At 37.3% G+C, this 22,930-nt stretch overlaps 1 protein-coding gene and 1 long non-coding RNA gene across 3 annotated transcripts in view; one reads left to right on the top strand and one right to left on the bottom strand.

Annotated features, from left to right (window-relative positions):
• Positions 1–16,703, bottom strand: part of LOC127528384 (uncharacterized) — a 51,997-nt gene extending 35,294 nt beyond the window's left edge. Inside the window, exon 1 of one of the 2 annotated variants that reach the window (XR_007935268.1) lies at positions 16,555–16,703. This is a non-coding gene — a long non-coding RNA (uncharacterized LOC127528384). Of the gene's footprint in view, positions 1–4,475; positions 4,680–16,554 lie in introns of those variants that run through there. The other variant, XR_007935267.1, reaches the window with a different exon arrangement.
• Positions 4,703–22,930, top strand: part of abhd3 (abhydrolase domain containing 3, phospholipase) — a 49,061-nt gene continuing 30,833 nt past the window's right edge. The window contains exons 1-4 of the mRNA XM_028803665.2: positions 4,703–5,256; positions 11,619–11,782; positions 14,745–14,927; positions 20,598–20,643. Of these exons, the coding sequence (XP_028659498.2) occupies positions 5,095–5,256; positions 11,619–11,782; positions 14,745–14,927; positions 20,598–20,643 (555 nt within the window). The 5' untranslated portion in view covers positions 4,703–5,094. The remainder of the gene's footprint in view (positions 5,257–11,618; positions 11,783–14,744; positions 14,928–20,597; positions 20,644–22,930) is intronic.

Below are 22,930 nucleotides of genomic sequence, written 5' to 3'. Positions count from 1 at the left end.
TTTTCACCAAGCATTAATCGCCATCTTTCCTAAACAAAATAAGGACTTATTACAATGTGCATCATACAGACCAATTTCACTTCTGAATAATGATGTTAAGATACTCTCCAAAGTTCTAGCTAGAAGGATGGAGAAAGTGCTGCCTTCGGTAATACAGTATCACAAGATCAAACTGGATTTATTAAGGCCGACACTTAGCTTCCAATCTTCAACGCCTGTTTAATGTAACATATTCACCCACAAAGTCAAACACCCTAGAGATATTATTATCGTTGGATGCAGAAAAAGCATTTGATATGGTTGAAAGGAACTACCTTTTCACTACATTAGAGAAATTTGGGTTTGGCCCGAACATTTGTGCATGGATCAAACTACTGTATACCAATCCAAAAGCTTCAGTTTGTATTAACAACATTAATTCAGACTACTTTAAACTAGAATGTGGTACCAGACAAGGATGCCCCTTGTCACCACTGCTTTTTCCAATTGCCATTGAGCCACTGGCAGTTCATTGTCGAAATGCTTATCAGATAAAGGGGGATTATCAGAGAAGAACCTGAACAGAAAATTTCTCTATATGCAGATGATATGGTACTGTATATATCAGACCCACAAAATTCTGTGCCTGCAGTCTTAACAGCACTTACAGAATTTCAAAAGATATCTGGTCTCAGAATTAATTTGAATAAAAGTGTGCTCTTTCCAGTGAATTCTCAAGCACACAATATTAGATTGGACACCTTCCCTTTTATCATTACAGATCAGTTTAAGTACCTAGGGGTAAACATCACAAGAAAACATTAACTTTTTTATCAACAAAATTCCGCTGTCTGTATGGAAAAAATTAAGCAAGACTTGCATAGATGGTCAACCTTTCATCTCACTCTAGCTGGAAGAATTAACGTTGTTAAGACGAATATCCTTCCTAACCTTCTCTTTTTATTTCAAAACATTCCAATACACATCAATAAATCATTTTTTAAGCAATTAGATTCAACCACAACCTAATTTATTTGGAACTTAAAACATCCACGTATCCGAAGAGCAACCCTACAGAGACCTAAGGCAGAAGGTGGCATGGCTCTACCTAACTTTAAGTTTTATTACTGGCCAGCAAACATACAAGCTATAAAAACCTGGACATGAACACAAATAGACGAACATACACAGGCTTGGTCCGCAATGGAAATAAAATCCAGCAGTACTTCTTTATATTCGTTGCTTTGTGCCCCAATAAATACAAGTTATCGCCAATATACTAACAACCCAATTGTGCTTCACTCACTCAGAATATGGAACCAATGTAGAAGCTTTTAAGATACAGAATCTTTTACCTGTGGCACCTCTACACAAGAACCACCTTTTTCAACCCTCGCAAACATATGCAGTTTTTAATATCTGGAAAACATTTGGGATTAAATCACTTAGAGATCTTAACATAGACAATGTCAGCAGGGTGTATCAAGGACCGATAATGGGACAGAGTGGCCTGTTTTCATCCAAATTGTTGCAATATTCTAATTGCCACACATTAAGGTTTATATAGGATTGATTTTTTGGAGGGAATATTATATATATATTTAATCAATTTGACTTATTTTTATTTTTTATACTAACATTCAGTAGTTAACTAGTTTTCATGTCAATAACTCTTTTGAAATCTCAGTTTTACTTGAAAAGTACCCACTTGAGATTCCTGAAAGCCCAATGTGACCCAGATATGCAGCACACAGGGTGAGTGAGTAGAAACTTGGAAAAGTAGTGTCTAGCAGTACATTATTTGATTTAAGTCAGATAAAAATGCTATGAAAAGGATGAATTTGTTCCTGGTTTTTTTTCTACTAGCATGTAAATCCAGGAGTAAAAAAACTATTATAAATCAGTGAGTGATAAAGTTTGCTAGTAACTTATTCAAGCCTAATAATAACAAATTTTAAATAATAAACATAGTGAAACAATTCACTTTAGGGGTTCAAACCCCACTCCTCAAATGATTTAAATGAATGTCAATTGAAACACAATAAAAATGTAAGGCTCATCCAAAAGAATAAAGCAGTTAAAAAATGCTGAATTGCCAGCTTGATATACAGTGCATCCAGAAAGTATTCACAGCACATCACTTTTTCCACATTTTGTTATGTTACAGCCTTATTCCAAAATGGATTAAATTCATTTTTTTCCTCAGAATTCTACACACAACACCCCATAATGACAACGTGAAAAACGTTTACTTGAGATTTTTGCAAATTTATTAAAAATAAAAAAATTGAGAAAGCACATGTACATAAGTATTCACAGCCTTTGCCATGAAGCTCAAAATTGAGCTCAGGTGCATCCTGTTTCCCCTGATCATCCTTGAGATGTTTCTGCAGCTTAACTGGAGTCCACCTGTGGTAAATTCAGTTGACTGGACATGATTTGGAAAGGCACACACCTGTCTATATAAGGTCCCACAGTTGACAGTTCATGTCAGAGCACAAACCAAGCATGAAGTCAAAGGAATTGTATGTAGACCTCCAAGACAAGATTGTCTCGAGGCATATATCTGGGGAAGGTTACAGAAACATTTCTGCTGCTTTGAAGGTCCCAATGAGCACAGTGGCCTCCATCATCCGTAAGTGGAAGAAGTTCGAAACCACCAGGACTCTTCCTAGAGCTGGCTGGTGATCTAAACTGAGTGATCGGGGGAGAAGGGCCTTAGTCAGGGAGGTGACCAAGAACCCAATGGCCACTCTGTCAGAGCTCCAGAGGTCCTCTGTGGAGAGAGGAGAACCTTCCAGAAGGACAACCATCTCTACAGCAATCCATCAATCAGGTCTGTATGGTAGAGTGGCCAGACGGAAGCCACTCCTTAGTAAAAGGCACATTGCAGCCTGCCTAGAGTTTGCCAAAAGGCACCTGAAGGACTCTCAGACCATGAGAAAGAAAATTCTCTGGTCTGATGAGACAAAGATTGAACTCTTTGGTGTGAATGCCAGGCGTCACGTTTGGAGGAAACCAGGCACTGCTCATCACCAGGCCAATACCATCCCTACAGTGAAGCATGGTGGTGGCAGCATCATGCTGTGGGGATGTTTTTCAGCGGCATGAACTGAAGGACTAGTCAGGATAAAGGGAAAGATGACTGCAGCAATGTACAGAGACATTCTGGATAAAAACCTGCTCCAGAGCGCTCTTGACCTCATAATGGGGCGACGGTTCATCTTTCAGCAGGACAACAACCCTAAGCACACAGCCAAGATATCAAAGGAGTGGCTTCAGGACAACTCTGTGAATGTCCTTGAGTGGCCCAGCCAGAGCCCCAGACTTGAATCCGATTGAACATCTCTGGAGAGATCTTAAAATGGCTGTGCACCGACGCTTCCTATCCAACCTGATGAGAGCTTGAGAGGTGCTGCAAAGAGGAATGGGCAAAACTGGCCAAGGATAGGTGTGCCAAGCTTGTGGCATCATATTCAAAAAGACTTGAGGCTGTAATTGCTGCCAAAGGTGCATCGACAAAGTATTGAGCAAAGGCTGTGAATACTTATGTACATGTGATTTCTCAGTTTTTTTTATTTTTAATAAATTTGCAAAAACCTCAAGTAAACTTTTTTCATGTTGTCATTATGGGATGTTGTGTGTAGAATTCTGAGGAAAAAATGAATTTAATCCATTTTGGAATAAGGCTGTAACATAACAAAATGTGGAAAAAGTGATGCGCGCTGTGAATACTTTCCGGATGCGCTGTATAATGATCATAAAGTTGCATGCAAGTAATGCAATTCCAAGTCACAGTGAAAATGATGACAAAAAAAGCCAAGACTGTGTTTACTTCTTCTCAAATGACTTCTGCATTTTGCCTGAATTGTTACATTATAAATGACAACGTAAAAGCTTTGTTTTGTTCGTCATCTGAAATTCGACTTAATGAGGACCAAGAGGATTCTGACTTAAGTCCTGCTCCCTAAAAAACATATCACATACTTACTTTTACGCATGACTGTATCCTTACACAGGTTCTTGGTTTTCCCTGACCATTTAAATTCCACCCCTTAAAATACAGGTTTAGGTGTATTATGCCTCTTAGAGGTCGCTAGCTGGTCGAGAGCATCCAACCCCTGCGGTAGAGCCACCCATTCTTAAACTGTTCAAAGAGGAGCAAGACAAGCAACATCATGTTTCTGAATGGCTAAAAAATATTAAGCAAATAATCTAAATAATAATAAACCAAAAATAAATAAATGTGCCCGACAAAATACATCGGAAATCCAGATGGTATTAGTGTGTTTCATTACCCTCACTCCGTATCTCAGCTTATTTTGTGTTTGTCTCTTCTTGGGCCTTTTAACAAGCCATTACTATACTGTACCATACGATACCATTTTCCAAAGCCGCCTAATCCTGTACAGAATAACAGCAACATAAATTTCGTTTTTTAACTGTACCAGCATCTAGACAGACGGTCTTACAAAATTACACATTTCGGTACCCACCGTACATTCTGGCAGCTCCTGAAAGGCGGGCTTTCACTTTCTGACACCTCCCTTAGGGAGGACCAATCCAGACATCCAGGATTTTGACTGGATAGATGAAATGTCTATCTAATTATGTTACCTGATAACCTCCCTAGACGAGGCGTGTCCTGGACTGGCAGGCAAGGTTAACTGAGTCTCTGGTGGGTGCATTTAAAGTTCAAGTTCAGGTCACTTCCAAGGAAGCTGATCAAGGGACTTGGCTCGAGTCAGGCATTACCGTTACACTTGGCGTGTCGAATTATCCTTAAATATGTAACAAGGATGATTCTTCATTTATCACAGTATCACAATGGACACTACCGCTTTAAGTAAGGTAACACTGGAAAACCGAGTGAGAGTCAAAATGTTCCTCATGTAGAAAAGAAATAAGACGTAAGAATGACAGCTGCTGGCACCGCCCATATATGCCTAGACAGATTGCCGGGACCGGATGTGGGCGTGCTTATCTCGGAGCTCGCATCACAGCTCCAAGGCTTTGTAACAGCAAGCGGCAGCAGGATTAGAACTGTGCGGACAGCAAGACATCCTTCACTTCGGTCTGTTTAAAGTCGACGCGGTTTGTGGGAGCAGCTTCACCATGGTAACACTGGAGATGAATTTAAACATCCTAACCAGAGACCTTTCGCTTTACCTGGAAAATCAAGTCAAAGTGGGCATCCTTGGCTCGGGTGTGGGCTTGTCCTTGGTACTCGGGTTCAGCGCTGCCTATGCTTTTTACTACTTGAGCGTTGTGGCCAAGGTATGTGCTTCACCCTCAGGTCGTGTGTACCCCTAATGTCTCTTTATTTGTTAGTTGGAGCCTTATCGATTGTGGTTGCGGCAAACGGAACACAGCCTTGCGGTTAGAAGACCTCCATTCCAAGTCTGCGGGCAGGAAGTCCCGTGTATGTCATGCCACCCGGCGCATCACCTACATGTCGAAATGGCTTTTTTTAACCCAATGTGACCAAAGCGAGTGTCTTAGCAGGTGCAGAAGGTATCCTTTTATGTAGTACATTTTAAAGCAGTACTGCTTTGTTTCATGAATCCGCATGTGATAACCAATCTGACAGGTAAAAGTCGATTTGTCAGTGGGTTTCCTCGGCATTAATAAAGCGCCTTCGGAGTTGGCCAGCTTGCAGTATTTCTGTTGAGAACTTCAATGCATTCGAGTGACTGTGTGCTTTCTCTGTGTCACTGTGAGCATGTGTAGCTCTGGAAGATAGATTTCATGTGAGGGAAAAGGAGAGATCTACTGAGATACATTTACAGAGAGAGAGAGGACGAGATTAAGTGTATATTATTTGTATATATTTTTATAAGATGGTTTTGATAATGTTATATACATCCAATATACATCCACGTGTTTATGCGTTTTTATAAGGAATGGATTACATACAAAGGTAGATATGTAGACAGCATATAATATACACATACTGTATGTTATTATTTTTTGTGAATCTATTCTAGATGTGAATATTGTAAACGGAAGCCTGAATACATGATTGAGCGTTTATTTTTTGTAAAATATGTAGAAAGACGAATGTGGATATTTCTAAAAGCAAAATATATGTAATACACTGTCAACCCACATGTGTCATCTTCAACCATTCTTGAGCGCCGATTACAAGCATTTTATGGATTTAAAATTAGGCTCTCAAAAATCATATTATTATTTGATAAAATCCTAAAATTCTGCAACACTCTCTGACTTACCCTATTCAGCAGCCCAGGGTGCAAGTCAGGAAAAAGAGGGTGGACAGTGTGTCCAGTCTGTCATAGCACCACTCACCCATCTACTCACACTCACACAGACCCAGTTTGGAATCAACAACTGTCTAATACGGCCAAAAAAAAGTTTTAATTGTTTTTTGTATACACTAGTACTCTTCACACAGGACTGTTTCACAGAGCATTGCTTTGGTATGTTTTTTGTACTAAAAATATTTAATCCTGATCTCAAGTGTTTGTAATTAATTTATGTATGTTTTCCAAGTTATTTTTTTTCTAATGTCTGTCTCAGAATTATGATATTTAATAATATTAGAATGTTGCTTTTATATTCCTTGTTGTTTGGTTGTTTATTCAAATAGCTTTATTTCTTGTATATTCCCATATCTCACTACATATCTTTTTTTTTTTCTTTTTTTGCATTTTTGTATAATTTAAATGTAAGTCAGCTTGTTTTTCTCAGTTCTACTACTTTTTTCCCGTCTAGTCATAAGGATCCTAAGAAACATTAAAGGCACACTTATGACAATGTCTGTGGCACTGTTCTCCTTGTTATATTATGTCAGATTATCAGTAATGCTAGCTCCTCAGTACAGTTAACTTCCTTAGCAAATGCCTCAAAGGAATGTAATGTAGCCATACTATTCCCCTGACAACCATATAGTCCGGGCTTGTAGTTTTGTAGGTGGCCCACGAACTAATTGCAATTGGGAAAATGTAATTTTTCTAAGATTTGCACAGAGGTTTACATTATACTACACAATGTAAGTTATTACTTTGTACTGGTGTTCCCACTCTCAACAATCCATATAAACATGCAGACTTGAAATCCACATTGGCTTTCAAGACAGAAGTAAATGCCTTTTAGGGTGAATTTGGTAAAATAATATATTCTTGTCTGCCATGAAATTTCTGAATGTGTTATTTCCTTGAGGTCCTTGAAGTTCTGTAAAACGCAACATTGCCACTTTAGTTCTTTACATTCATACTTTGTTTCATCCATTCATTTTTTTTTTATGCCAATTTCATTTAAGTTTAGGAGAGTTGGTATCCGAGCCCATCATGGCAGCATCAGACACAAACCAAACCATAGTGATAGAACCCATTTATGCATTCCTTCACATTTACTTAAACTGGGTCAGTGTAGAATTATAATGGTAGGAAAATTGGATTATCCAAAGAGCCATTCATAAGACACTTGGGAATGTGTACACTCCAAACAGATCGTGAAGGGCCAGGATTTAAATCTGGCTTACTAGAACTGTGAGGGTGCAGCATTAAAGTACATTTTTGCAATTTATATGTTACTTTACCCAGTAGTTTTTTGGTTAGCTTTGGTACCTCTTAATTTCAAAGTACTTGGCTTAAATTTATTTCATTTTATTTTTGTATAGTGCTTTTCATTGCACGCTCAGAGCACTATAACAAGTTCACAGGTAAATGCATTTGCAAAGTTTACAAAATACTAATTACATAAATAATGCACAGATTTATTTAAACTTGCAGGCTTAAACCTTGGCACTGTCTGTGCTGAGTCTTCATGTTCTCCCCAAATCAGATTGTGTTTTTTTCTGGGCACTCCTATATCCCCTCACATTGAAAGATGTGCTAGTTAGGTTGAATGGCGACTATTCTGTAAATTGTCAGATGCAAGTCAAATCAAGTTTACTGTCAGGTGTATGTAGCATCCAGAGTACAATGAAATTCTTATTAGCTCACAACAGTGATGGTGATACAATACCAACAAAGACACTATGGCCTGTAGGTGGCATTGCAGCACCCCAAACCCCAGACACAACTGCACAGACGCATGTTTTATTATATAAAATACTTTACAAAAGTGACACAACACAATTCTTCTCTTTTCCTCTCTCTCTCTCCACTCCTCCGGATGAGCTTTGTCATTCTTTAATCCCAACTCTAACTCTCCTGGATGAGGTTGAGCAGCTGTTTTTGGACATCGGACCTGGAAGTACTTGCTAGGGCATAGCCTGTTTGAAGTATTACCAGGTCAAATGGAAGCCCCAAAAAGTAGGGATCATTAATCCCAGCAGCTCTTCCTGGAGGCCCCCATGGAACCCAACACCCCAAAGAGTACAGGTCCCAGCATGCCCTGCAGGTGACTATGTGGGAATCCTGACCCAGGAGTGCTGCCTTCTAGTGTTAGTGTATCAGGGGAGCTTGTAATCCTGACACGTTATCTCCTTCTGTCCCTCCAAGCCAGGTATTGTTTTTTGCTTCTGCACTGGCATCTATTACAACACACACAAACAAAAAAGTACACATAGCATGCAGCACAGTCAGTGCCTTTTGCTTGACTTGTGCCCAGAATGTACTTTGTCCTCTGCAGACCTTACTTGGAAGAATCAGGTTCAGAAAATGGATTTTGCTTTGGATGCAATAAAATGGTAAATGACTGCAATGAAAAAAATATGATGAGGATGATTAAAAGAAATTCTTTCACCTAATTATAAATTTCAGTAAAACATGCCTGTACTTATTTATTTAGCTCATTTACTATTATTTCACATTGTAGAAACTGTTTCTAAATTTGCAATTGGAGCTTTATATTCAATATTTAAAATGGCACCATTCATAAGTTCATCAATTTACTGTCTTAGATTTAATTAGAGCATTTAAAGCATTGAGGCTAAGAGACAAAGCTGCACTTCTTACAAGTTAAATTAGTCCGGTTGTTTCTTTTCCATCCTAGCTCAGCAGTAAAACATAATTGCTTTTATTCCAGCATTTATTGAAAAGTCTTTTTTAGATTAGTTTGTCAGTGTACATTCAGTTCATAAATGTGCAGGTTATGACTTAGAATAATTTGTATTACAAAAGAATAGAAAACAGACAAAGGTTCCTTGTGTTCTGTCTTTTGAAATGAATTAATTTTCAATTAAGTTTGTGGATAAAAAAATCGGGAGTGGTCTCCCTAGACTTTCTCATATACTCAGATTTTGGGATAGTCATTTGAGGTGTAAACCGCAAGACAATGATTATATTTTTATGTTATGTACATTAAAGAACCATCAAAAACAATTCCAATCAAACTAATAATATATTGAATAATTATTATAAAAGTAAAGTTGAATAAATCGGACTCTGCAACTGCATAAATAAAAAGTAAAGTACCACTTCTGATAAACGGAAATAGCCCAAAAGTTCCTAAAAATCTATGTTTTGTACCTGATACTTGTATACAAAATTTGGTTGACCTAAGTGAAAGTGTAATCAAGTTATCGTGTTTACATACTGTCACAAAAATGACCATCAGACATTGAGAAGGTTTGGGGCAGCCACCCGTATAATTGTTCCTGGCTGCAAAATTGATTCAGCAACAAAGACATGTTCATTCAACTGAGTCCAAAACAGAATTGACTCTCTCGAGACAAGATGGCAGCTTTAAAGGCCAGTGGCGGAAGTGATGTCATCAATACCGGAACCGGAAGTGACGTCAGTGGCTGTCCCAGAGCCGGGTGGGATTTCCCTAGATTGGTCTGCAAAAGATCGAGAGGGAAAATTAGTGCACTTCGCCACCCCCTGGTCTGGCATGGAATCACATGTATTCAAGCCCTTTAGTTGTCTCCTAAACACATGTGTGTGACAATAAATACACACACAGACACAGACAGACACACAGACGTAATTCCAAAAATGGTATTTTCAGACCCAGGGAGGTCTAAAACGTCAAGATTCATCAAAATCTCAACATCGAATCTTTGGATGATTACAGGACATTCCCTATACTTCATAAACTAGAAAGTCAGGGAGGTCCAAAACATTGCGATTCATCAAAATCTTGACATTGAATCTTTCGACGATTACAATACTTTCCCTACACTTCGTATATGAGAAAGTAGAGAAAGAAAACATCTTATGAAAAGGGAGTTTCACTTTGAAGTAACTAAATCACAATTACCAATGTAGCTGTAAACATCCCTGATATTAGGCTGATTGGCAATTAGCAGTATGTGTTGGCTCTAAAAGTGCTCTGACAATAAGCACTTTGATCTGGGAGTTCTCAAGGAAACATGATGCATATGACGCAGCCAAAGAGTTGGTGTCCAAATTGTTCGGTGTAGTGGTTGCAAAAACTGTTAAATCATTTAATGTTTTATGAAAACGGTCACGAAAATAATTAGCATATGCTAAACATGGTCAAACAGAATTGGTAAAGTGAAGCTCAACGACAAAAACAGATTGACACATCACAGTTTAGTTAAAAGCCTCAAAAATAAATCCTAAAAAATTGAGAACTGAGTCAACACCTCTTCTACCCAATCTCAATAAAAACTGCACATTGTGAGCTTCACAAAGCTGAAATTTGTGGCATGGGTGCCATTTAGAAATTGCTTGCATTCAAGGCCAACAGACAAAAACAAGTAACATGGTATAAGAAAGTAAAAAGATTCTTTCAAATCACAATGTCTGTTGCCAGCTGTTGAACATGGTGGGGAATATGTACTGTTATGGAGAGCCATCTTATTGGAGTCATTAAGTCTGATGGCTGTCCATCTTACAAGACCAGGTGCACACTATTGCTGGGCTCATATGCTGTCAGGCAGACTGTAAATCTGAGTTGTCGAGTCAGAAATTCCACGTGAACACCCTACCAACTCAGAATTACAACTCGGACAATTCAGACAAAACAAAGCTACTCGATTCTCTGAGTTGTGGTGTAACGCTGACCTTTCACTTTAGTCAATTGTTAAAATAAAACATATAACCTGGTCAATCCAAAATGCCATTTTCTTAAGTCGAAATGCATTTGGAGCAAAGTGATACACATTTAATATGTATATTTCGCTCTCTATTTCCACCATAAAATACAGTTTGCCATTTTTTTGTAGACCAAGTACTGGTAACAAATCAGCAGTGACCTCACATTTTTTTGCAATCAGGAGCCCTGCATAAAGACTTCTTAGGTAAATCAGCACTTTGGTTATCTGCGTTTCTGAATTTAAATATTTTATGCAATTTTATGCTGTAAAATATGTGGCTTATGATTATAAAACAAGTTAAATCCAAAAATGGCTAGTTCTTCCTAATAGGCAGAAGAATATCCTAGCATTGTAGCTTGTTCTCAGTGGAGACACAAGTGCTGCCTTCTTTTAGGAAACAAATGAGGAGAACTTGACTCTTTGCTAATTTACCAGGGGAGATCAACTGAACAGTCATTCCTCATTTATGAAGTTCCTTATTTTCAGTTTACAGTGGGTATTGATCCTAGAAAGTACACCATATTGTGAACACTGAAGGCAGAGGTTAATATTTTGTTTCAATGGCAAGATGAGATAACTAATGAAAAATGTAAAAGCTTTGCTTCAGAAAAGTGAGGTTATTTTACCACCAGTGTTGTGCTTCTCTTTTTCTTTTTCGCTTAACTAGAAGCCTCAACTGATCACGGGAGGTGAGAAGCTGTGCAATTTTCTGAAGGCTCATTGTCCTGTTGTTTCTGAGACATATTATCCCACGTTCTGGTGCTGGGAAGGAAGAATTCAGACTTTGATAAGGCCATTTATTACAGCCAAGCCCTGGGTTGAATACAGAAAGTAAGCAGCAAATATATTTTATTGTATTTAACATGTGTACTGCTTTCAAACAGTTGGAAATTTCAAGGACAAAAGGGTGAGGGAATGTGGTGTGATAATGGCACAAATATAGCATCGCTGTCCTCTGGAGCCTATACCCTAGTTTGGTTCTCTGCTGGGGTGTATGTAAAATATGCATTTTCATTCATTTTTAAACAACCTAGCAAGTAAGTGTGAGTGCATCCATAAGTGATCCTGGTAATGGAGATGCATACCAGGCAACACCTTATTCCATTTTGACCCCCTGTGGCTTCCTGGTTAACTTTCAACTCCATGTGATCTTGACCAGGACACAGTAGGGTTCAAATTCAATAGATGAGTCAAGTTAGGAAATTACATTTTTTAAACGTGATAAAACTGGATGAAATTAACAATTGTGTCCTGTTTTGTATAATATTTCATTTCACTAAAGACAGAGATTGGGAGCATACACTGATTACATGACGAACCTCCTGGATTGGGACCCAAGTGCAGCGGGTGGCACCTCAGCACCACACTGGAACAGTGTGAGGTTTTTTACGGTGGCTAGAGTGCCAATCCTGCCACCAACACCCACGTTTTCCTTGCAAGTTGGAGGACCTGCACGCAGGGCTAGATGCAGATTAATGTCATACCCAGGACAATCCCTTGCCTCAGAGCCACCACTCCACCCACATTTCACTAACTGTGACTGACAATTTATAAAGTTAATGTGAAAGATCCTTTCCGTCTAAACACATTGACAGGATTTCATGCCCATAGGAAAGGAAGCAATTCCAGAAGACAATCTACAGTATCAGTCTTTATACTGTAAAACTCAAGATTAAAGCTCATTATGTGTAGGTAGCAGTTGGACTGGCTGCTAGTTGCATTTTGTGAGCAGGTCGACTCATGATAACAGAAAAAAGAATGAACTTGGCTATAATCTTTAGTGCTGTCAACAAGTTCATATAGAAATCTGTCAGTATCTGGATAATATATTGGGGCAACAAGGTTCATCTGTGGACTGACAGGTTTATGTTCGCACTTACGACTCAAATTTGTATGTATGTATGTATTTTGCATATGTCTCTTCTGATTACTTGCTCTATTCATATGTTTTTGCCAAACAAGTTATAATGAGCAGTCATTCTTTTTGCAGCTCTCATGTTGATCCCTTTCAGATTGAAGCAGCATCAAACAGAAATCAGTGTTACGTAAATTTGGCATCCCATTCCACTGCCAACAAATAGTTAACCTTTTTGATGAAGACCTTGGAAGAGTTTTGAAAGCAGCTTAGAAACATTCCTTATAAAGATTATGTTGCTAAAATGTTTAATTTTAGTGATTACAAGAAGGATTAGCAATTAATTGTACCAAGAGCCTCTGTGTAGGAATGTTTTCTTTACAGTACCGGGTCAGTCCTATTAATGTCAGATGTTTGGCTGGCATGGCTTAACTCTTTTCCTAGTTTTCTTAATATTAGATTAGACTTCATTATTCCAGGGACACATTTGTTTGCAGCAAGAATGTAAGAACTTTAAACATTGTCCCACAGTTACAAGAAAATAATCCAACAGACAATAAATTATATGTAATCTGTTGCAAACAGACTTAACAGCTACAATTTCTAAAGATAAAAATGCTAAATTTGAACAGCAATAATTTAGTATTCATTGGGGTCCCTGGAAAATATTTATAGCAACTGGAAATAAGAGTTTTTTATTCCAAAGTACTGCCTTTAGAAGATAAGTCCACAGCTTGACAGCAAAATTTGTAACTTTGGAAACTGACAAAATGTCAGAGAGAATACTTTAAACTTAATAGAACTGAATAATTTATATTGAGAAACAGTCATACAGTGGTTAGTGCTCTCGCTCACAGATCCATCACATTGGCTTTGAATCCTGTGCCCATTTGGAGTCTGCACATTCTCTCTATCTTTGCATGGGATTTCTCTCCTAATATTTCACTTTTCTTCCACATTCCCAAAGAGATACAGATTAGTTTAATTGGCCATTTCAAAATGTCCTCTTTGTGATTAAGCACGTAGGTGGGTGTGTGAGACTAGTGTCTTGTCCAGGACTATTTCTTGCTTTGTGCATATTGCCACTGGCATAGGCTCCAGCCCACCGTGACCCTTAATAAGATGAATATTATATGTTAGAATAACTTGTACAGGCTTTGTTCTTAGCAGTTCCAAGTCGTGCTATGCTTGGGTTAATATTTGGCTGTTTCCCTGGTATAATGGTGGGTTGCCTGGAATATTATATAGCAGTTTACTAGTAAAAACTGCATGTAATTTTCCTTTTACAGTCACACTGCTGTACATTCATTTTCCAAACTGGGTGATTGTGTTTGAGCGTCACAGTCAGCTGTGGGTTACCAAGCAGGAATAGGAATCCGGAAAGCAGCCATTTATGAACAGGACATCAATGCAACACTAGACCAAAATCTAAGCTAGAGTGCATGTCTTTAGGATATGTAGGAAATGCGTATGGACATGGAGAGAATATATAAATTCTACACAGACGGTGATTGTGCAGTTCCTTGGAACTGTGAGAAAGCTGTACTAACCAATAAATCTTCATGCTGTCAATTGTTATGCTTGTCAGCCAGCATCTAATTAAAATGTATTGGATTTTTAAGTGTAGCCCTGTTTCTTTAGTGTGACTTGTTCATTATGAAAAATAAATATAATCTTTAATGAAAATGTGGTGTCGGTAAGTGCAACTACTCAACAAGTTTAATTTTTTAAAAAAGACTGTTATCATAGGTGTGATTATGACTCAATTTTAGTGAACTAATCTGAGTAAAAGGAAAAGGAAATGTGTTTTCATCTGTGAAAACGTCATGTTTTACAGAGTGTGTGAGCAAAATGAATCTTCTTATACTGTGTGCCTAAAAGCCTAACATTTAATTCCATACTAGATATTGAATTCTCGGTTTATCCTGGATCTTTCAGTGAGCTCATTAAGACAGCAGATGGCGGCCAGATTTCACTGGATTGGTTTGATAATGATGACAATACACACTATCCTGATGTGGCCACACGCCCTACAATACTTCTACTGCCTGGACTTACAGGGACCAGCAGAGAGTCCTACATTCTGCACATGATCAAGCAGAGTGAAGAGCTAGGATACAGGTAAATGTTTTCAGTGACATAATGAACAGCTAGAGTAATTCCACTGCTTGGCATCAGATAGATGGTTTTCTGCTTTTATGTCACCCATACTCCTCCTTCATTCCCCGCTACATCAAATGCATTTAAACATAGCCCCTATCTTTTACAGGGCTTGTCTGCCACTGTGAGTCCATAAGATCTTCAAGGCAGGTATCTGTATCACACTGAAATAATCATATATAGTATATATAATCTGCCTGTCTGTATGTGTATACAGAAAAATACATTAAAACACTTCATAGCCCTAAGGTGTGTTTGGTTAATTTGTATATGAAATGAAGCAATATCCAATTATGCCAGAAAACCATAAACGTGGTTTCGTAATATTAGATTGGAAAGAGTGATATAAAGTAGTACTGACTAGATTTTCTGTCTAAAAATGGAAAACTCTAGTAGTCCATACAATAATTATAAGCAGTGCATTTATGGAAGTAACATTTTTGCACATCATTTGCATTTCAAAATAATTAGGTTTTGTTAATTTGAAGAGTTTAAATGAGGGGGCCAAGATGCAACATTACTGATTTTATTCAGAGCTAACAATAAAGGAGATATATAATGTGTGTGTGTTTTTGTAACCTTTCTCAGATTGCTGCCATCTTGATAATGATGTTTTCCTACAATTTCCAAGCACACCTCACAAAAATTAGCACCTCATTTACATAGTTGCCATCATTATCCAATGTGACATATAAATCAAAAATGAATTGTGCTTCATTTTTTCCAAATAACTTATCTCTATCATGTCAAATTCCAAATCTTAAGTGAGTTGATCAGGTTCATTTATTAAATTTTTGAAGCCTCAGTTACAACATTTTGGTTTACATTCTAACACCTTGGTGACTAATCTATACTGTCAGCAGGTTAACTAAAAGCCTGAATATAACTGTCATGCTATGTGGATAAGTAGCTGCTGTGAAACTAAGAAGGTGTTAAAAATCTGTTTTCAGGGGTAAATAATTAATGTGACACATTTAGAAGAACCCACCCAGTGCTAAGCTCTGCTATACTGTAATGTTTTACTTGTGAATACAGAAATGGCATTGGATTAGCTCTTGCAGCTCACGCAGGTTGATTTTTTCCAATGTCTGCAAGACTGTGAGCCTGTAAAGGGGTCATTGGGTAAATATGTTCTTTGTCGCATGCTTTAAAACCAAAGGAATGAATACTGCAGCTTTTTCTTGTTGAAATGTGTTGCAAAATAATCAATATTTAAATACAAAAATAAAGCTACTGTAATTGGAAGCATTGTATCAAAAACAACCATCAAGGTTATGATTTAAACTTACTTAGTGTATCTGCTATACATTAAATATATGTTTCTGTCATAAACATATTATATGAATGGGGGTTACTGGCCTTTTGAATAATGAGGAGTATACAATTACAGAACAGTTTAAATGTAGAAAAATACTGACATTTTAATAACCAACAGCATCACAATGAGAAGAAATTATTTTTCTTTTAGAAGTTAACAGACAACATGAATTATAAACTGACAAAACAGATTAGTTACCTTTTAGATAAGCTGATAAAATAGACTTAGAACTTGTAATCTGCTTTTCCTAGCGAGGACTGTGCTGCCTACCTACTGAACTAGACAGACCAGGTTCCTCTATCCTGAGTAACATCGTTCTGAGGACGGAGATATTCCATCTAGCATACTCTAGATTTGCCTGTGGGTCATCTTTCATTGCTACACCTCGTACATCTCCATCATGGGAAGCACCGAGGTAACATCCCTGGTACATGCCCAAACCACTTCAGTTGAAGCAGGAGCTTTGTTAAGGACGCCTGTACTTTTTCTTTACCCAGAGCATCTAATCATAGGTGATGATAGGGGTATACACTGACATTTTTGATATACTGTATCTTGAATTTTATTTTAATACAGCATGCTGCCGTTCTAGTATTTTTGTTTTTGGAACAGGCAGTCTTATAAGAAAGCTATACTGTTTACCAGTAGGATTTCTTTATAATTATTTGATCACGCCACACTAAATTACCCCACGAACTGAACAGGCATTTATTTACTGTTAATGCGGAGACCGCAGCTAGAATTGTGCTTTGGTGGTCAATATTTGCTCATTTGAGGTCAGCAACAAACGAGGCACAACTGCAACAAAATCAAAACCTGGAGCTCAAAGTAAACAAGTGCACAATCAGTATCTGGCAAAAGAGCAGCCACCAGAAAACTCCGCAAAGCAAGAATTTAAAAACAGCGAAGGCTGAATTGTCACTGTCACTATGCCTCTTAAAGGGGCAACATCAGTAATAAAGGGGAATGTTATGGCATCACTAACAATATGAGCGTGGGTGAGGAGCATCAGGAAATTGCTGTAGAGAATACATTACAGTATATTGAAAGTATGATAAATGTTTCTTGGTTCTGTTATATGCAGACAAATTTGGGGGTAAATGTACAGGTTTCACATACTGTATATATGTACTGTACAAGAGTGTTTGATTATTTTTCACATTACATTTTTTCAGCTTAAGTTGCAAGTGTCCTTGAGCATTATTCTTTTACTGTGTTTTATTATTATACATTACTTTTACATGGATAAAACCTGGGTTTGAGTTTACATTGATGTTATACTGAGGTAACTAAGTTAGTCATAGCTTTTCCTGAATGACTTTCCTGTACTTGAAGTATTTAATTTTGCTGTTTCTTCTCAGCCATTCAAGAGGCAGAGAAGTATGCCAATAGCATGCTGTAGTTATTACTGTGCTTTATGATAGGGATTGTATCTGAAGAATGAAACAGTAGTTTCACTTACCATTATACCTAGTATAAAGGCTGAAAAGGTTGTTGCTCATCAGACTGTAGAATCTTCTTTATATTAATGTTTACAGTTTGTTAAACACAAGTCAAGAACTGATACAGACATTTTCAACAATATCATTCATTTTGCCTGTCAAGACGAGGTGCTGAACACCGAGGCATAGGTTGTCATATGCAGAGCTGCAACCATTTCAATGAACAACCTTCTGATGGTCCTGGCAGTTAATGTGGATGCCTTTAACTTGGTAGTAATTCAAGGGCTGGTTGCAGATATCTGATTTTAAGGCCATTTCCTGGCAGGACCACTTAAATCTTTAGTCAGAAGATGAAGTGAAGGAAAATCTCAGCCAGCTAGGAGTACTAAAGAAAGAATAAAAGAGAGGCAGAATGACTCTTGGTTGTTTTAGAAGGAAGGCAAGTGGGGATAACTTTCAGTGGATAGTTATTGACTCGCACAGTGCGCAGATGCAGTGAGGCAGTAAGGTTTGCTTTATGTTTGTCAATTTAATCTCTATGTTCACTTTTCCCCGTCTGTTTTCAACAAATTTTATATTTGTTTAAGCCTCTTATACAGTATGTGGTAATTCTTGAGTTGTCCATGACCCTTCTTAACTATTAACTTCACTGATTTAAATGTTAGAACATGTTTTTTTATAACAAACTCCCTCTTTGCTATTTGTGCCTCTTAGTATTTGTTTAAGTAGGCATTTAATCACTGCAGTTTGCTTGACTCACGCACAGATTACTGAACACTGATGAATGCATCTTTTGATGATGTTACATAATCTGACGAAAACCACAGAAGCAATGCATGGTACACTGTATAGTGATGCCATTTATTGAATTGTCAGCTTACAGCTTAATGACTTTTTCAGAAAATGTTATTTTAATTGGCTGTATGCCCCACCAATATTGTCCCGATGTTCATGTAGTAATTTAGAGTCCTCATCCCAAAGATTCTGTTCTGAGTACAAGCTCTATTTATTCGTTTAATTAGAAACAATTGAAAATACAAGCATTGTGTTAAAAACATCAAGAATTAGTTGATGGGGTAAACCAAAGTGAGTTAGAATCAGAATGTGATGATTTAATGTATTTGTTTTTTTCATAATATGTATTTGTTTTATGTATTGTTTGATTTTGTTAATTACAATTCCTATCTTGGGCCTTCCTTTTCACACTCTGGTACGTTCTCTTCAATATTATCCAGCAGTATCATTCTCCGTCTTCTGCACTAATCTGGTCTCATGGGTTTGCATTGTGCACTCTGTTGTCTGTGTGCATTTTTCTAAGTTAATTGGCAATTCTAAATTGGACCCATGTAACCCCTGCAATGCCCGGGCATCCTGTCCATTAGATTAAGTGGGATTGAGTTTCAGTGTTCGTATTCTGTGGTATTTTAATATACTTGTATGGAGTTCCCAGCAACCTGAACTTGATAACTGGTGTGATTGAATTCACTATATGAGAATGTGTGGGTGTCTGAGTATGTTTTATGTTAATTTTCAAACTGTTACTTTTATGAGTTTTTTTTGTATTCTGTTTCAGTTAAAGAAAATAAAGGAAGCATGGCTGCTCTGTCACACTTTATGTGGAGTTGGCATGTTTTCACAGTGTCACTGGGTCTTTATCTGGGTACATACAGCAGTTTCTTGGCCACGTCCCAAAGATGTGCCGGTTGGGGTGATTGGTGAATTCAAATTATTTAATGTGAGGAGGTGTGCCTTACGATGGATGGGCCAGTCTACGTCTGGTTCCTGACTTGCTCCTGATAATGTTGAAATAGGCTTTAAATCCTATAAAGCTATAATAGAGTGAAGTAGATCTGAAAATGAATGGATTTTTCACTTGCATTATCTACCTTATTTAAAATACGTGTATGTTGTGCTCTACTTCAGGCACTGATAGGCACACCACTTGATTTACTCAGTTACAGTTGTATATTCTGCTAATCTGCTGCAAATATAATAGCACTTTAGTGTGCTGTTTACTAGAAATGACATGCCGTAAAATGAAATTTTGGATATAGTGTTTGGGGCACATAAAATGTTAACTATCGTCCAGGACACTTGGATTCATTGAATTAATCAAGTAATCATTCTACTGTTAAAATTCAAAAGCCACATGTTATCTGCAATTAGTACAGCAGGGCACCTCAATTGTGTTTTTTAGAACTAGAAGCCATACCTCGTGCTCCACAGAAAGTAATTTTAACCTCTGATCAGTCTGTCTGCTAGTCTGGCTTCAGTCTGTTCTGGTGTTTTACTGGCTCTGAACCACCAGGTGGCACTGTCATTCAAACTCGAGTAAAAAGAAAAGAAAAACGCAAAGGTACCCCCAGGGTCAAAATTTTGGGTTGGATGCACAGTCTACAGTCCTCTGCTGATCAAGTAAAGAAGGTGTGGACATTTTGACAGATTGGTCCAATGGTGTGGATTTGTATACCAGACATACACACACACACATATACACACACACAGATTTTGAGCTTTATATATTAGCTGCAGTCTTAAAAATTACAGGAAAAAAAACATTAAGACTAAAAAGCATCAACACCTGTTTGAGTAGTGACTTAAAAGTGTCCTCTAAAAGCATGTGAGCCTTTCAGGTTCTTCTCATGCCTCATGGGGACAAGCTGAGGTGTCAGCATTAAGCATAGCAACATCTTTCAGTGCTGTCTACTCTGGTGCTTAGGCAGCATTTTAGTGCACAGAGGGGACTAGGCACACCAGCAAAGAAAAGGCTGCATTTGCAATATTGCTTTAAATATTCTGTGTGCGGAAACAGATTTTGTAGCTAAATATGGATAAACTTTTCTATATGTGTATGTTTTTTTTTTCTTTCAGGTGTGTTGTATTTAATAACAGGGGTGTTTCTGGAGAAAGGCTTTTGGTAAGTCTGCAGATTCCCAGTTATTTGCTTTTTATCATTTCTGTGTTTTTAATGCAATGACTGAAGGTAATGACGTCATAAAGAGCTCAAGTAGCCTTGATATATACTGCTGTGAATCATTATTTTCAAGTCAAACAAAAAGCTCACCTGTACTGCTTTGTTTGCTAAAAATAATTTGAAGAGAAAAATATAACAATATACAAAACATGCTTTGATTCAATATAAAAAAAATGATGTACACTTACTGGGACTCTTAATTGCAACAAAGGCACGTTATTTTTTAGTTTGATATACTTGATTAGTTTTACTAAAGAAACTTGCATGTGAGGCTGATACTAATTTATTAACAATAACAAACACAAGAGTTCAATTATTCTGTCAGTCCTGCGTCATTAAGTGAGACTCACTAAAAATATCTCATGCCTTAAACCTCACATGATATTTTAGTAGGGATGGAGAAGCATCAAAAATTGTCATTTGGTCACCAACCGTCCCTGCCTGCCGACCCTCCACCATCTTGTTCATGTACATTCCCTACTAATTTATTTGTTAAGTAGTGTGGTGCAGCGTTACTCAGTTTCATTTCGAAGGGCTCATTTTCACTGCAGGTTTTTGTCTCAACCGATTTTTTTTTCTTTTATTTGAACTCCTATCTTAATCACACTAGTGGGTATTTTTTGGTTTGTATGTTTTTATATCAGTCCAGAAATCACAAACTAGTTATGCTAATACATTTTTATTCAGTGAATAAAGAATTTATATATGTATGATAGATAAGAATGAATTCACTTTGTTTTTTACTAATTTGTTATTTTTTAATGTTCTGGATATTTAAAGCATTATTTACTAATAAACACAAATGCACTGCTGTCCTTTAGAATTCATTGGTGTTCGTCCTAGTGTTTGCTGTGCTTGTCAGTAACTGGATACAATTAACAGGCCAAACTTCATAGAAAAAAACATTCAAAATAAAAAAGAAATGAGTGAACGAGTGTCATTGAATAATATGGTAAAAATACAAAAACTTAATTTCTTATACATATAAATCTCACACTATTGCACTTTTCTGAAACGTCTACGCATGGAAGTGTGTGAGTCTGTCCGGCCCAGAAGTGAGAGGTGGAGTCGGGGTAAGGGCTCCTCCCCCGAGGAAACAGAAAACTCGCTTAGCCGCTAATAACACAAGCAAAGCGAGCACATCAGCAAAACGAAACCTCCAAAGAAAAACAAAGTCGCTTAGCCGCTAACATCGGCAAAACGGTATCCCTTTTACTTTTCCTCCCACCACTAATGCACATGCGATGCGAACACGTCAGCAACACAAAATCTCCTAGGAGAGAGATGCCCAGAGTAGTTCCTTTCAATTACCTGACATCTCTACATTTCAGGATTTTTTTTGTGACGATTTCAATAGTTAATAGTTTGTAGGACCCCAGGCTTACAGATATACAAGGAAGATTATCCTATAGATATGAATACTGATCTATGAATACATATATATAATATATATCTAAAATCCTGATAGAAGTTAGATGGCTAAATACAGATGTATATATTAACATTTTGCAGTTATGTAAAAGATCTAACTTGAGTGATGTTGCTTAGGTACAAAATGCCATTGTAGTAATATGCTAATGTGTGATATGAAGTTTAGCTCTGAATCTGAAATCATGACTAAGTTATATTTAAATATAAGAGATATAAATATATTTATATTTATTTTTTGCCAATGATTAAAATTTCATTTTTCTTGTTTAGTTTAAGGAAATTACTACTCATTCATTTTGAAATGCTAGTAAGACACTGAAACTGAGGATTTAGAGCCTCAGGGTTATCTTTTGTTATCGATAAATAAATCTGTGTGTTGTCTGCATTAGCTGTAGCAATTGACTTTGTTTCAAAGTGGTAAGGGCTAATGGGAGCAAGTAGCTTGAGAATAATAAAGTATACAAAACAGATCACTGTAGCACACCATTCATAATATCTTGGATCTCTGATATGTAATTGACACAACTAATAAAGAATTCTCTTCTTGTATTGTATGAATTAAACCAACTCAAAGCACGATCAGAACGGCCCACCCACTGCCTAAGGCGGTTAATAAAGATGGATTGAGATTTCATTTTTATACTGCTTACGCTCAAATTTCTGTCCACACTAAGCCTACTTCTGACACTCCACCAAACTCACTGGGTGATTGTGTTGGTCGTGTTAATTCTTGATTGTGTACATACATACAGTGGTGTGTAAAAGTATTCAGCCTCCTTGAAAGTCTTAATTTTCTGCA

Source organism: Erpetoichthys calabaricus, chromosome 6 (assembly GCF_900747795.2).
Source record: "Erpetoichthys calabaricus chromosome 6, fErpCal1.3, whole genome shotgun sequence".
NCBI classification, from domain to species: Eukaryota; Metazoa; Chordata; class Cladistia; order Polypteriformes; family Polypteridae; genus Erpetoichthys; species Erpetoichthys calabaricus.
This window is presented reverse-complemented; position numbering and strand designations above follow the sequence as displayed.